The sequence below is a fragment of the Triturus cristatus genome, chromosome 11 (genome assembly GCF_964204655.1).
Source record: "Triturus cristatus chromosome 11, aTriCri1.1, whole genome shotgun sequence".
NCBI lineage: Eukaryota > Metazoa > Chordata > Amphibia > Caudata > Salamandridae > Triturus > Triturus cristatus.
In genome coordinates, this window is record NC_140594.1 from 663,497,264 (window position 1) to 663,511,843 (window position 14,580).

At 52.0% G+C, this 14,580-nt stretch overlaps 1 protein-coding gene across 2 annotated transcripts in view; it reads right to left on the minus strand.

Moving 5' to 3' along the window:
• The window catches only part of RYK (receptor like tyrosine kinase), a 734,028-nt gene that overhangs the window by 180,566 nt on the left and 538,882 nt on the right, over positions 1 to 14,580 (minus strand). For both annotated transcript variants that reach the window (XM_085634236.1, XM_085634235.1), the window contains exon 9: positions 1,104 to 1,190. In XM_085634236.1, coding sequence (XP_085490362.1) covers positions 1,104 to 1,190 — 87 coding nt within the window. The remainder of the gene's footprint in view (positions 1 to 1,103; positions 1,191 to 14,580) is intronic.

The window sequence follows — 14,580 nt, forward strand, 5'->3', positions numbered from 1 at the left end:
AGCAGAGCTTTTGTTTTGACTTTAACCTCTTGTTATACTCGGGATGAAGAATTTCACCTCTCTCTCCTGGATCGCTTTGGGTGCATAAGGGCACATTTATTGCAGGACATCCAGTCGTGAGCACCAAAGAATAAGCCCAAGCACCAAAGAAGCACATTCTATGGGTCTGTGACAGTAATATGCTTGCTGCAGTCGTGGAAGAGCTTAAATCCTGTCATTCTGGGGATAGACATCCCCGTTGGCTCACTGACAAATTATGGGATCAGCAGAAAACAGACATTTGGAGCGGTATTCCAAATCCACATCTCAGGGCGCAAAAAGAAAAACTGATATCAGTATTCAGGGGTGGCACTTATATGCGGCTCACTTCCTTCACCTCCAGGGTGGTAGAGAATGAAAACAAAGCAGCAAGGGGGCCACTTAGCGTGCAGGAGCATTGCTTTAATATTACCCGGATCCAGCCCAGAACCTGGGGGAAATTCTAAACTGTGGTTAGAAGTATAAATCAGGAACGCAATGATCTTCAAATATACAGAGTGCAGCCTGCATCAATGCGTTAAATCCTAAGAGAAAGCCAGAGATAGGGACTTATTCCAGAAACATTTCTGCATTCTGAACAATTCTTGTAAACAGTGAGCATTTTCCCCTCATTTCTGATATGTAAAAGCTCTTTCTTCCTCCCAAAGAGGCCCTCTGCAAGGATATCGAAGGCAACAAATATCTGTACGTAGCAATCAATGGGGGTTGAGTAGATTTCCTAAAAATGAATCAAGTTTAAAATGTCCAATCACATAGCAGGAAGAGGAAAGGGTGAACAGGAATAATACATTAAATGCAATAAAAGAGCAGGGATTTGTTTAAAACACCACGATTTAATGGTCAAATTATATTTGGGGTTCAACTAATTCTTGTTCATCATTGACAGCGTGCAAGTTGGGACATGGCAGTAACTCAGAGCTCAACTCGGGATTTGATTTCTCAACTCTGAATACAGAAAAATCTACTTGCTTCAGTTTATACAAATGGCCAGAAGGTAAAAGGTTTAGCTTTACGCGGATGTTGTGAGGAGACCAATCCATGAAAGAATGTGGTATAAATCTCACCTTTGACTGTTTTGACAAAGACGCGCTTCTCTTTGCTGGGGTCTTTTTCATCCACAAGAATCCCATTAAATATTCTACCAAAAGTACCTGAAAAAGAAGCAGAAAGATTTAGTAGAGTTCTTAGTCATCACTCAAAAAAAGATCACAAAGAAGTGTCACACCTTAATCGATGGTGGTGTTCTTTAAGACTTGCATCACAGTTCCCTTAAAATAGGTTTCTGCTTATAAATAGGAAAATTGGCACCATGGCACAACAGAACCTGATGACAGCTGAAATATGAATCTTTATTCAAAAATGTGGTCTATCCGGTCTACATAATCTACATGGATTTGATGTGACTAAGCCTTTAACATGTAGTTGCATCTTCCTAAAAAGGGTAGAATACATAGCCTTAAGAAGCTTTTCAGACAAAGATAACCAAAGTTTAGTAAATAGCTAAATTTAAAAAACACTGCCTCCTGAAACAAGCAGACTAATCCAGAGGATTCAGAAAGCTATCCAAGATCTGGCTCTCCACACACAAAGATGTTTGGTTCATTACTGAACCAAAGATTAAATGACTTCCCTCAGTGCTCAGAGAATAATCAGTATTAAAAAGACTAATCTCAAACTTCACAAAAAAATATAAATCATTTGTGCTTTCTTTACCTTTTGTGGCTTCCCTTTTGGGGGGAAGCTGAGTGTTTTACAAAATGAAATAATTTCATGCATGCTCAATGTAATAAACCATTTTATTAGCTAATGCTCAAAAGATGGTTTGTGGAAAGAGGTCAGCATATATGGTGGTGAGCTAAAGTTACTACTAACTAGATCAAAATCGACTTGATTGTGAATTTGCACTCTCTTAATAGGTAGCCAGTCAGTGGTAGCTAATTGAAGCTGCACTGCAACAGAGGTGCTTCCAGCCAATTACTTTATTAAAAGGATTATATAAATGTAATAAAATTAACAAATGTCAGACATGTAGGTGGTTTGGAATTAGGGTTGACTTGGAGAGCGCTTTAGATTAAGTGACCTTAAAGGTAACTGTATCTTGCTACTAAGCCCAGCCTCTCATTTAGTACCAAACAATTGGTAGATCCGATAGTATGAGGAAGAAAATTAAAGAAGAAGAAAGGGAGCATCTATGCAAACAGGTAACACAAAGACTCTTTATCAACTGTGCTTTGCTTAATTATAAAGCATTAAGAGCATGCATGCCAAATGTGTGTCATATAACCCTCACACCCGTTCTGCAGATATCTCTGATGAGTATATACCTGAAAAAGCAATTAGTTACTTTGGCTTTAGTAGCATGTGCGCAGGAGGTGAAAACCAAAGCATTTGTAACTAGCTGTTGGAACAGAAAAGTGCCCTACATGGCAATGGACATGCACCCCTGCCTTCAGTACCCAACTGTACTATTGTCTGGATCCCCAATACTGATTTTTGTTGTTGTCCTAGACAGACATGGATCAAGCGTGTGCGCCATCACATTGGTATGTTTCACGGATTACGGTTTTGTTGGACTGGAGGGGCACCCAGAGCGCTACCCCCATAGTGGTGGAAGGATATTGCCTTCAAGAGTTAAGAAGCATGAACAAAGTGGTGGCAGAATACAGAGTAGGGATCAGTAGGAAAGAACAGGTACTTTTTAACCTGTGTCACTGGAGAAGGCCTACAGGCTCACTCACCTTTTTAAAAGTTCCGCTGTGGTTTGCTTAAGTCACCATCAGCTGACATCGGTTAGAAGTAAAGTGCTGCACAGGGCAGGAGTGGTGACTCTGCACTGGTTGTATGTGTGCCTGGAAAGAGGACAGTGACAGAGCAGTGCTGTGCAGTACATGTGTGGTGAGTGCATGTACTGGTACATGAACGATGGTGAATGTACGTTGGCAGTGTGTGTACCTGCAACTAGTACACCATGACAATACAGAGAGGATACAGCAATGAACAGCACGCGCAGATTGAATGTATGTGCTGAGTGCAATGTTGTCTGTGGAGGCACAAAGCATGGAGGTAACAGTACTGGATAGTGTGTGTTCTGTATAAATAGAGTGCAAGTGTGCCTATAATGGTACATTACATAGAGGTCACTGGGTCCAAATTTGGGAAGCCCAGGCCAGCACGGTGAGGACATGAGGTTGTAGAGGAATCCCCCTTAGATTTATTGCTCTTTCCTGTGAGCTGGGTGAGACACTCTAGAGAAGGGAGAGACAGTCTCTTCCCATGCACTTCATAGGGTGATCTTTGATTCAGTGCGAGATTATAAGGAAGGGGCCTGGATACATCTCAGGTAGGAGATGGGGCTGATAAGGAAGTCAAAGAGTAGGGCTGGGAGCCCAGGATTAATCTTTTGATGCACATATCACTGTGGCTGATATCCAGGTGTGAACTAGTCACTCCAATGGCCTGTGTTGTGGGACTATTAGCTTTGTAATCTCTCCTGCTGTGACAGACTGCTTACCAAGAGGAAGAGAGATGAGAAGCGTGTACTTCAAAAGAAGCATAATCCCAACTTAAAACTTCAAAGACTCTGACCCTAAATCACATTTGGTGTCTGGAAATGGACTTTAAGAAGGCGAGGTTGAGTCTTAAAATATTCGTCATCTGCCAAGCAGCCAGACGAGCTGTATCAGAATGGGAAGCTCTGCAAGAATCCTGCCTGTGATCAGAACTGAGGGCCTAGGCCTGCTAGTCTATCTGCTGGGTAAGGGGACATTACCAAGAAAGACCCCCTGCTCTGGAGCATGAAGCACCATCACATGCCTACTTTTCAAGAACGTGCCCTATGAAGAAGAGGGGAGCATTAGAGGGAGTGAGGTCCAGTCCAGGTCGCAATGTTGAGTGGACTACCAGTGAGAGTTGTAAGGAGATGGCTGCTGCACCTATCGGGTCGTTGCCCGTCGGCATATTAAAGTTGGTAATCCTCCAGGAGAGGACCGATGCGAAGATAGCCATGAGCACAGTGCAAGAAGAATAAACCTGTGCATCCTCGCTGCTGCCCCGCATACCAGGCGAAGCTGCTGTGGAAGATACTGCCAGATAACTGGGGCTGAAGCCTGATTGGAACCCTAGAGGTGACGTCGTATGCCAGCAGGGGTCCACTGTGGTATGGACTGCTGTACAGTGAGGTCAGGAGGCTTGCTTGGTGGTGTTCCAACAAAACAGAGGCAGAGGGGGCTGCCGCTATTGAGTGCTGTGAGAATGTGGCCTCCGAAATGATAAGCTGTGTGAGTCATAGGTCCACAAGGAAGCATTGAGGATTGCGCCCGATCTGCCCCCGTGAACTGAGGAGGAGGTCGTGGGTCCATCACCACATCATTAGGATCCTAATCAGAAGCATCAGAATCCAACCCCCCCTTCCCCCATTGGGAAGCACAGAACCGAAAGTGCAGGAGTAGCACTGGAGCACATCCGATAGTTGCTGGAGTCAACTGCGCAAGCTCCAGAGCCTCGACCTGAAGGGGAAATGGGTTATTGTTTTTACATGCCAACATTTATTTGAATGCGGAGAGTTAGAAATAAAATACTTTATTTTAAAAATACGTTTTTGACTGGACATTGATTTATTGGCACTTGAGTTGGAAGTAGTGTTCACTAACCTGTATTCACATGCCCCCCTCTACCTGCCCACCCCATGGAGCCTTTAGCTGCTCATCCACAGCTCCCACTGAGAGTCAAGTGCAGAAGGGGTACTTGGCCCAGTTGCTCAAGGCCCATAGTAGGTAGGGCCCCGGTACATCAGGAGTAAAAGGTCTCAACCCCCAAGATTGGGCCCAGTCACCCCTGTGTGCCAGAGTTCCTCTGAAAGTGGTTCTGACACTTATTTACTTTAGTACGGCATTGTTTTGTTCATTATGTGTCAATCAACTGGAGAGGTCCCAAGATGGGCAGTTCCACAATAGGAGGGGTGGGGAAGTGAATTGGGGGATGCAGCAGGTAAGAGTCAGGATAGGGAGGACTGAGTTTAGTCTCTCAACATTCTACTGAACCCATGTGATTGTAAGGTTGGCAATGGTTGTGAGTGGCAAGGTAGGTGTAGGACCTCTCTCTTAAATGTGTTCTTTGGGTTGTTCCATCTGAGGAGCTCTCCCAAAACCTAAATATTACTTCAAGTTGTGTGGCTGTTGAAGACCAGTCCAATATTTTGTGTGGTTTAGTTTGGGACTAATTAGTGATGTGTTCAGCTGGATGGCACAGACAGTGAAGAATATGCAACAGAACCTACTTGAGAGTAGTTGGTATGCTGTGACAAGGCATTCTATATGACAAACTGAACTGGATCGCAGTGTGGTTTGATGTGGTTCAGGTCTGCAGTATGGTGCAGAGGATACTCCTATTGATTGAGGGCATTATGGAAAGAGGCTATTATGGTGTATTAGGCTGTAGTATTTTGCTACATACCAAATTCTCTTGGCATGGATGAACCCATAGGACAGACATGGTAAAAGTGATAGCACAAGGGTTGTGGTTCTGGGTCATAAGATGGGGTGGATGAAGTATGTTGAACAGAGATTCTAACAGGATATCCTAGTGTTTTTACCTGCTTAATTGTGTCTCAAAACAGTTCTACAGGTGAAGAAGATTATTCACCAGAGATTTGGGGGGTGGGGGGGTCCCATGAATTAAACTGTGCAGTCTAAGATATGTGAAGTGTTCTATATGAAGAATTTTCCATTAGCAGAAAATAACAAGCATTTGCAATGCAATCGGTCTCGCATTTGTGAAAGTTAGTTCTCTTTTTTAAAAAGTATCTTTATAGAACATAAGCAAACAAAAGAACAGTCGGCATAAGCACATCTGTTAGGAAAAATTGACATAATAGTGATTACAGTCAGACAACGTATAGGACCACAGTGACGATCATTTACTGTTTGAGTTGCATCAAGGGGGCAGCGGCTCCTCCTCTGAGGAGTGCGCAGGGGCTACACAAATTCCACCCCGATAGTCGTTCCACCTGGCCCACACTGCGGACCACTTTCTAGGGCATCCTCGTGCTACGTATACAGTTGTCTCCCTAAACATGCACCAGTCCAGACTCCTCTTCCAGGAAACCAGAGTTGGAGGAGCAGAAGCCCCCCACAGCTGAGCTCTATCTCGTTTGGCCACCATTGCCCCCAACGTTGCTCAGAGCCTCTCCATACTGGTTAAGTCAGTGGGTCCCCACATGTTCAAGAGGCATCTTTTAGCCTCAAGACGGTTAGATTTATTTAGCACTTCTTCCATCACTTCATGTATTTCCCGCCAATACTTTTGTATCTGCTCACATTCCCATATTATATAGATGAAGGTACCTACGTGCCCGCAATGAAAGTCCGCTCTCGACGTTGAAAATGGAAAAAAAAAATCTTTTGTTCTTTCATTTGGAGTGGAGTGATTATATTTGCATAGCGCTATTGCCATTTGTAGGACAATGCTGCGCTGGAGAACCAGAAAATGGGATATAGGTTATATGGTTAGGGAGGGGGGGGGGGGGTGCGTGGTTTGCCAGCCAACATGGCGGACGGGAGCTCTTAGTGCTCTGGCCGAGATCTCCGGTAATCCGGCGCAATTATCCTTGAAGTGCGCCATCCAAGCCTGTAGAGTGTGGCACCAGACAGCAGAGGTGTAGAGGAGGCCAGGAGACTCTTTATCGAGTCGTTTCCACAGCCGAGGACGCGGTGGCAGACATGAAGGCGGGCGCGGACTGTGTGTGGTGAGGCCGTGCAACGGAGACCCCTGCTGGGTGGCGGCCGCTTGTGCGCGGAAGGTGACTGTTGCTGTGGATACGGCACCAGCGGCGAAGAGGTTGCGGCGGGCTCCCTGCGGTCCCTGCCTCGCGAGGCGGACAGGCCTGTACTACCTCCGCGGGAGGTGCGGCGTCTGGCGAGACCGCCCGCAGCACAGGTGCGGTGTGGTGTGGTATGCGGCCTGCGAACCGCTGACACCCGGAGGAGCAGAGACCCGGAGCGGTCCATCTGGTGAGGAGTGCAGGCGGCCCCCGGGCAGTAATCAGTTGTGCCTGCAGAACGGACCTAAGTGGCGGAGGAGGGGCTGAACCGCCGAGAGACCGCGCGACCCTCATGGGTCCCATCCCGGCCCAGAGGGACCCCTGAGGAGTGTGAGGCTGTAGTGGCAGGGGGCCAAGAAGCAGCGACCCCCGACGGAGCGGAGTTCACCATGCAGGAGAGCATTTAATTTGCAGACCCCCCAGTGGCTCCCCACCAGGAGGCAGGTCGGGAAACAACGCAAAGAACAAGTTACTTACCTTCGGCAACGATGTATCTGTAAGAAACAGTTAGATTCCTTGCCTTAGAATAACCCCAGGCGTCAGGCTGGATCCGGAAAGATTTTTCGTCAGCAATACCTTTGCGCGTCGCTATGCGTCGTCTGCGGCTCCGCGTCCGGCGCCGTGATCGCCAGGATGACGGAGTACTTATACGCCGCCCTCGTGCGCTGACGTCAGTTCTTGTACATAGCTTTCCGCGCAAGGAACGCAGAGCCATGCAAGAGACCGACACTGGTGCCATGAATCTAGGGCCCTGAAAGGGATGACCTTAACCCTAGATATCAGTTCGCAGAACGGGGAGGATGGGTGGGGCGATAAGGAATCTAACCAACTAATGTTTCTTACAGATATATCGTTACCGAAGGTATGTAACTTGTTCATCTGAAAGAAACACGTTAGTTCGATTCCTCACCTTTGAATAGATACCCCAGCAATACCAACCCAGGTGGTGGGTCTGCGAATCGAGATCACACCAGGAAGTCCTAGAGAACGGAACGGCCAAAGAAGCCGTCTCTCCGTACTTGGCTGTCCAGGCAGTAATGCTTGGCAAACGTGTGCAGCGAGGCCCACGTTGCTGCCTGACAAATGTCCTGCAGAGGGACTCCCCGTCCCAGGGCAGTAGTAGCTGCCGTGGCCCGGGTGGAATGGGACCTCAGCCCCACAGGAGGATCCTTCTTAGCCAAGGAATAACAGGTCTTAATGCACAAAACGACCCACCGAGAGATGGTTCGCTTGTGCACTGCCCGCCCCTTCTTAGCACCCACGTAGCCAACATTGAGTTGGTCGTCCACCCGGAACAGTTTTGTGCGGTCCAGATAGGACAGCGCCTGTTTTGGGTCCAGACGGTGGAGCCTCTCTTCCTCTTTCGAGGGATGCGGAGGCGGAAAGAAGGTGGGCAGTGTAACAGACTGGCCGATGTGAAAAGCAGTTACCACCTTAGGGAGAAAGGAAGGACAAGTCCTGAGAACAACTTTGTCCGGATGGACAGAAAGGAAAGGAGGCTTAGAAGATAGAGCCTGGAGCTCACTCACCCGTCTAGCAGAGGTGACGGCAACCAGGAAAGCAGTCTTAATAGTCAGAAGACGAAGAGGACAATTATGAAGTGGCTCAAAGGGAGCGCACATCAGATAGATTAACACCAGGTTCAAATCCCACTGAGGCATTACGAAAGGGACAGGAGGAAACATACGAGTAATGCCTTTAAAGAATCGAGCAACAACAGGGGATTTGAAAAGAGAAGGCTGATCAGGAAGCCGTAAGAAGGCAGAAATAGCTGAAAGATATCCCTTGAGGGTGCCCAGAGCAGAGCCCTGCTGGGCCAGGGAAATAAAGAGGAGAACCTCAGAAAGAGGGGTGAAAAGGGTATCCACAGCCTTTGCTGTGCACCATGCCACAAATTTGTTCCACCTGCAGGCGAATACCGTTTTAGTGGAGGGACGCCTGGCTGCCAGAATGACATCCCAGACTTCAGGAGGCAAGTCAAATTGCATCAACTGCCGCCGCTCAATCTCCACGCATGGAGGTTGAGGCTGGGCAGGTTCGGGTGGAGGACCGTCCCCTCCTGCTGCGACAGAAGGTCCTCCTGAAGAGGCAGTCGAATCGGGGGATCGATTGACAGACTGAGTAGCTCGGGATACCAGTATCTCAGTGCCCAATCCGGAGCCACAAGGATGACTTGGGCCTGGTCGCGCCTGATCTTCTTCAGCACTCTGGGCAGAAGTGGTATAGGCGGAAAGGCGTACAATAGACCGCAACTCCACTCGCGAAGAAAAGCGTCTCCGAGCAAGTGCCGCCTTGGAAATTCCAAGATGCAGAACTGATGACATTGCGCGTTCTCTTCGGTGGCGAATAGATCTAACCAAGGCTCTCCCCAATGCCGAAAGAGTCCTTGCGCCACGTCCGAGTTCAGACATCGTTCGTGATCCATCATGCACCGGGGGCTAAGTTCGTCCGCCCTGGCGTTCAGAGAGCCCGCCAGGTGTTGAACCACCAGGGTGATGCCCTGATGTTCCAGCCATGTCCAGAGGCGCAGAGCCTCCTGACAAAGGGTCCACGACCCCACTCCGCCCTGTTTGTTGCAATACCACATGGCGGTGGTGTTGTCCGTGAACACCTGCACTACACTTCCCGGAACAGAGGGAAGGAATGCCTTCAGTGCAAGCCGGATCGCCCGCAGCTCCAATAGGTTGATATGGAGCCGGGACTGCGCCGGAGACCAGAGGCCTCTGATCTCCGCCTCCCCAATGTGGTCCCCCCATCCCAGGAGGGACGCATCAGTCACCACGAAGTGCTCCGGTTGGGGTAGGGAGAGGGATCTGCCACTGACCCAATCGCAGTCCGTGAGCCACCACTGCAACTGTCTTGCAGCGCCCTCTGAGATCAAGACATGGTCGGACAGGTTGCCCCGATGCTGGGCCCACTGAAACTTCAGGTCCCACTGCAGAGCCCGCATCCGCCACCTGGCGTGATGTACCAGCAGGATGCAGGAGGCCATCAGACCCAGTAGCCGCAGTACCAACCTGCCCAAAACCCGGGATAAAGGCTGAAAGATCAGAATCGGAGCCTGAATATCCCGAACCCGCTGTTCCGGAGGATAGACCCGGAACTGCGCAGAGCCCAGAACCGCTCCGATGAAAAGGACCTTCTGGGAGGGACTTCGGCACGTTGATGGAGAACCCCAGCAAATGCAGGAGGTCGGCTGTAGTCTGGAGGTGGGAGACATCTGCCTGGGGGCGAGCCCACCTTCAACAGCCAGTCGTCGAGATTGGGGAAGACTGGAACCCCTAATCTGCGCAGATGAGCTGCGACCACCGCCATCACTTTCGTGAACACCCGAGGGGCACTGGTGAGGCCGAAGGGGAGCACGGTAAACTGAAAGTGCTCGTGGCCTACCGTGAACTGCAGGTAACGCCGGTGGGCCGGCAGGACAGGGATGTGGAAATATGAGTCCTGCAAGTGCAACGCTACCATCCAGTCTCCAGGGCAGCCAGAACCTGAGCTAAGGTGAGCATCTTGAACTTCTCCTTCCGGAGGAAGGCGTTGACGCTCCTGAGGTCCAAGATGGGGCATAGGCCCCCTTTACCCTTCTTGGGAACCAGAAAGTAGTGGGAATAACAACCCCGACCTACTTCTGGGCCAGGAACGCGCTCGATGGCCCCCTTGGCCAAGAAGGCCGTAACTTCCTCCTGCAGAAGTTGCAAGTGATCCCCCGACATGCGGTGGTACTGCGGTGGCATGGCTGGAGGGGGTCGCCTCGAAGGGGAGGGAGTAGCCCCTTCGGACGATTTGCAGCACCCACCTGTCCCATGTGATGGTACGCCAGTGGAGCAAGTGATGGCGAACTCTGCCTCCCACTGGCGTAAAATGAGCCTGAAAGCTCGGACTAGGAAGGCTTTGAGGCAGATGCTGCTGGGGCAGATGTGGGCTAACCGGCTCTGTCCCCCTGCTCCGCCTCGGCGGAATCCACGTCCGCGACTGCGTTGAGGCTGGTTCTGCGGCCTGTGGCTAGACGGACATGTGGGGGAGCCCCTTCCTTGGCCCCGAAAGGGGCGAAAAGCGGAAGTTTGCGGGCGCGGGCCGAGAGGCCCAAGGACTTGGCCGTAGCCCTGGAGTCCTTAAAGTGCTACAGCGCACTATCAGCTTGGTCGCGAAAAAGGCAACGGCCATCAAAGGGCATGTCCATGAGGGTGCTCTGGACATCCCCGGAGAAATTCGTGGACCTCAGCCAGGCATGGCGATGAATCGCCACCGTGGTCACAATCGCCCTACCTAGCTAGTCCGTTGTGTCAAGCCCACATCGTATCGGCCGCATTCCGCCGCTCTGCAAGAGCCTGGGCGAGCCGTGTCTGGGCCTCCTCCGGACACTGGGGCAGCACGTCCGCCACCGTATCCCACAAAGAGTGGGTGTAACGGTCCAAAAGGCACAAGGTGTTGATAGACCGCAACCCCAAACTAAGGGAGGAGAACAGTTTCTTTCCAAACTGTTCCAACCTTTTGGATTCCCGATCCGGGTAAGCAGACGGGAAGGTGGTGTGGGAGGTAGAGGCCTGGATAACCAGGCTCTCAGGCATGGGGTGCACCGACAGAAAGCTGGGGTCGCCCGGTGCGGAGCGGTGGCGCCGGGCCACGTTCCGGTCCACATGAAGGACTGTGGAGGGCTTGGACCAGGTGCCCATCAGAACGTCCGTCAGAGCTTCATTGAACTGCAGCAGAGGCTCCGAGGAGCTTACCGGTGGTTGAAGCACTTCAGTGAGGAGGTTAGTCTTCACGGCCACTGCAGGGAGCTCCAGCTGAAGGGCTTCAGCAGCCCTGCGTAGCACCACAGAATAGGTAGCACCCTCCTCCGTAGCCACGGAGGGAGGAGAGATGAAGCCAGTGTCACGGGAGGTGTCAAGACCACTGGCATCCCCCAGCTCTTCTGCCCAGTCCTGAGATAACTGGCACTGCTGTGCCAGAGGGTCCTCAGACCCCTCCCAGTCGTCCCTGGTAGACAGGTGGAAAGGTCGGAGTTGGGCGGTAGATGAATCTGTCATCCATCGGCGCCGGACCAGGACCAAACCGGGGGACGACGTCCTAAGACGGCGCCGGGGGCAGCACCGAAGGGGTCAGCGCCGGCGGAGGGGTAGTAAGGTCGACCGGGATCCCCCAGGGGCCTGTGGCGTCGGGACCGAACTAGACGACGGCGCCGGAGCTGCCGCCTCGCCAGGCCCCCCAGTCGGACCTGCAGGGCTGAAGGTGCGCCGGCAGGCCTTGATGGCGGAGCGAGACTCCTCATGGCCACGAGGAAGTCTCGGATCTCCGTCTGAGTCGCATCAGGCCCAGGGACCGGAGGGTATGGGGCCGGATGCTACTCTTGCGGCTCCGACTGAGCCACCCGAACCCTCAGCCGGGTCACGCGACCGGTGAGGGGAGTCAGAAGAGCGAGGTCGCCTCTTCGACTTCTTGCTGTGCCTCGACTTACCGGAATGCGAGGACTTCGACCCCGACGAGCGGTGATGGCTGCGGATCCTCAGGCGGCACGGAGCTGACTGCCGGACCTCGAGCAACTTGCGGGACCGCTCCCGCCTAGCCTTCGAGGTCAAGGCCCGGCAGTGGAGGCACGACTCTGCATCGTGATCGGCCCCAAGGCAGTAGAGACACCGGCGGTGGTGATCCGTGACCGACATCAGGCGGTGACGGGCGTCGCACGGCTTGAACCCAGGCATCCCTACCGGCACCAGGAGTCGAGGTAGACTCGAAATAGGATCCAAAAAAGTTCAAAAAGTTTAGTCAAAAAGTGACTACATGGTATGCTCTTCCCGGATCTGCGCTTACTGGTGCGGAAAAAAGAAGAACTGACGTCAGCGCGCGAGGGCGGCGGGTAAGTACTCAGACAACGTCACCCCGGCGATCACGACGCCGACGACGGACGCAGAGCCGCAGACGACGCCTAGCGACACGCAAGGGTATTGCTGATGAAAAATCTTTCCGGATCCAGCCTTACGCCTGTGGTTATTCTAAGGTAAGGAATCTAACGTGTTTCTTTCAGATCCTGTGTGCGCCGCCATTAAGCTAACTGGCAAATGCGAGCACCTGTAGCTGCGCCTGGGGCCCCGGAGGCAGTTGCACTGACCAAACTGAGGAGATGGTGATCGGCGGAGCCCGTTTCAACAGACCCAGCAAGTGGTGAATAGAGGTGAGACTTGAGGCCTATGCACCCGAGGTGGGACTTGCGGCCTATGCGCCCTGGCGCTCACGCAACAATATCAGGTGAAGCCTTGACAGCATTGGTGGAGAGCTGCAGTGAGACGTGAAGGTACCTTTGAGACGAGGTGGAGGTCAAAGGGGTACTCCCTGTTGTCAGTCTGAGCCAGGCATCTCGAGAAGAGCGCCCAGCTGCCTGAGTAAGGGAGGTCCAGGATAAACACGCAAGTTTCCCGCCCTCCCAGACACGCTGAACAGTTCCAGACATGATCGGTGTTCGGGGGGCCCCTGCCGGATGCCGCTAACAGCAAACGCTTGTGAAGGGACCTGCCTTTGCAACCACACAGCCCAGTGAAGCACCTATTGCGGAGTGCGCCTTATGCTGCGTGCACTGATTCTAAGACTGTGATCACACGGACACATAGCGGACGAGCGCTCGCTGCCCTTCTACATGCTAAGACCCGCCCAGCCCCTAACGGACGCAAGACCCCAATCGCGTGGGGCCATATCCAGTGCCTCGGGAGAGGGAGACACGGCTGGCACCCGGGCAATGGTCGCAGTCGCGGGCAGCCAACGGTCCCTCATTGCACGGCAGGCCAGCTGGGAATAATCGACGCGGACACGTGTCTGGAGTAGCCCTCGTGGGCCAAAGCTACTGCCCACAATCAACACATCCTGAGACGGACTGCCAAAACAAAAGGGCCACAAAACTCTAACCTCATGGGGCGGGACTATTCAGTGCCCAGAGGACGGGAGAAAAGGCTGGCACTCTGGTAATGACCATCATAACAAATCGTCAACAGTCCCTCATTGCACACCAAGCTACCTGGGAACAATAGATACGTGCACATCTCTGGAATTGCCCTTGATTGCCAGAGTCACCACTTGTGTGCATTCCGTAATTACCGCACCCCGAGGCGGACTGCCACGAACAGGACCAGGTGCTAGGAGAGGATACCGGCTGTCGCAAGTAGGAAGAGCGAATTGCACAGTGACCGTGGGACCGGTATCGGAGGGCATTAGTCGGCTAAAGCTGTGCAATTAGTACTGTCATCGGACTGAATAGATCACGTGTTGCACGCCTAGGCAGCGGAAGATCCCTGGCCTGAGCTCCTGATGTAGTCGAGTCGCTTGCGCGGGGACCTTGCCAGGCGCTAGCTGTGAATGCCCACGGCGCAACAGCTTGTGATGGGCAGCATGCGAGCCAAGATGCAACAAGGGCAGCCGTGAGCTGGCAGCCTGGATCCCTCACACCGGAGAAGTGAAAGCGACATGGAGCCGACATCCACGGCACTGGCGGCCAAACCAGACTCTGTCCTTGCAGCCGTGGAGAAAATAGGGACTACTCTAGACCATACCAGGGCATCCTTGTAGACCCGGATCGAGAACGTTATTTCTGACTTCACACTTCTACATGCAGACCACCGCAAGCTGGTGGATAAGGTCGCTGCCCAGGGTCAAGTGCACACGGAACTCCAACCAGTCACTCACAACCATGCGGCTACGCTGCAAGACATGATGGAACGAATACATGCCCTTGAGGA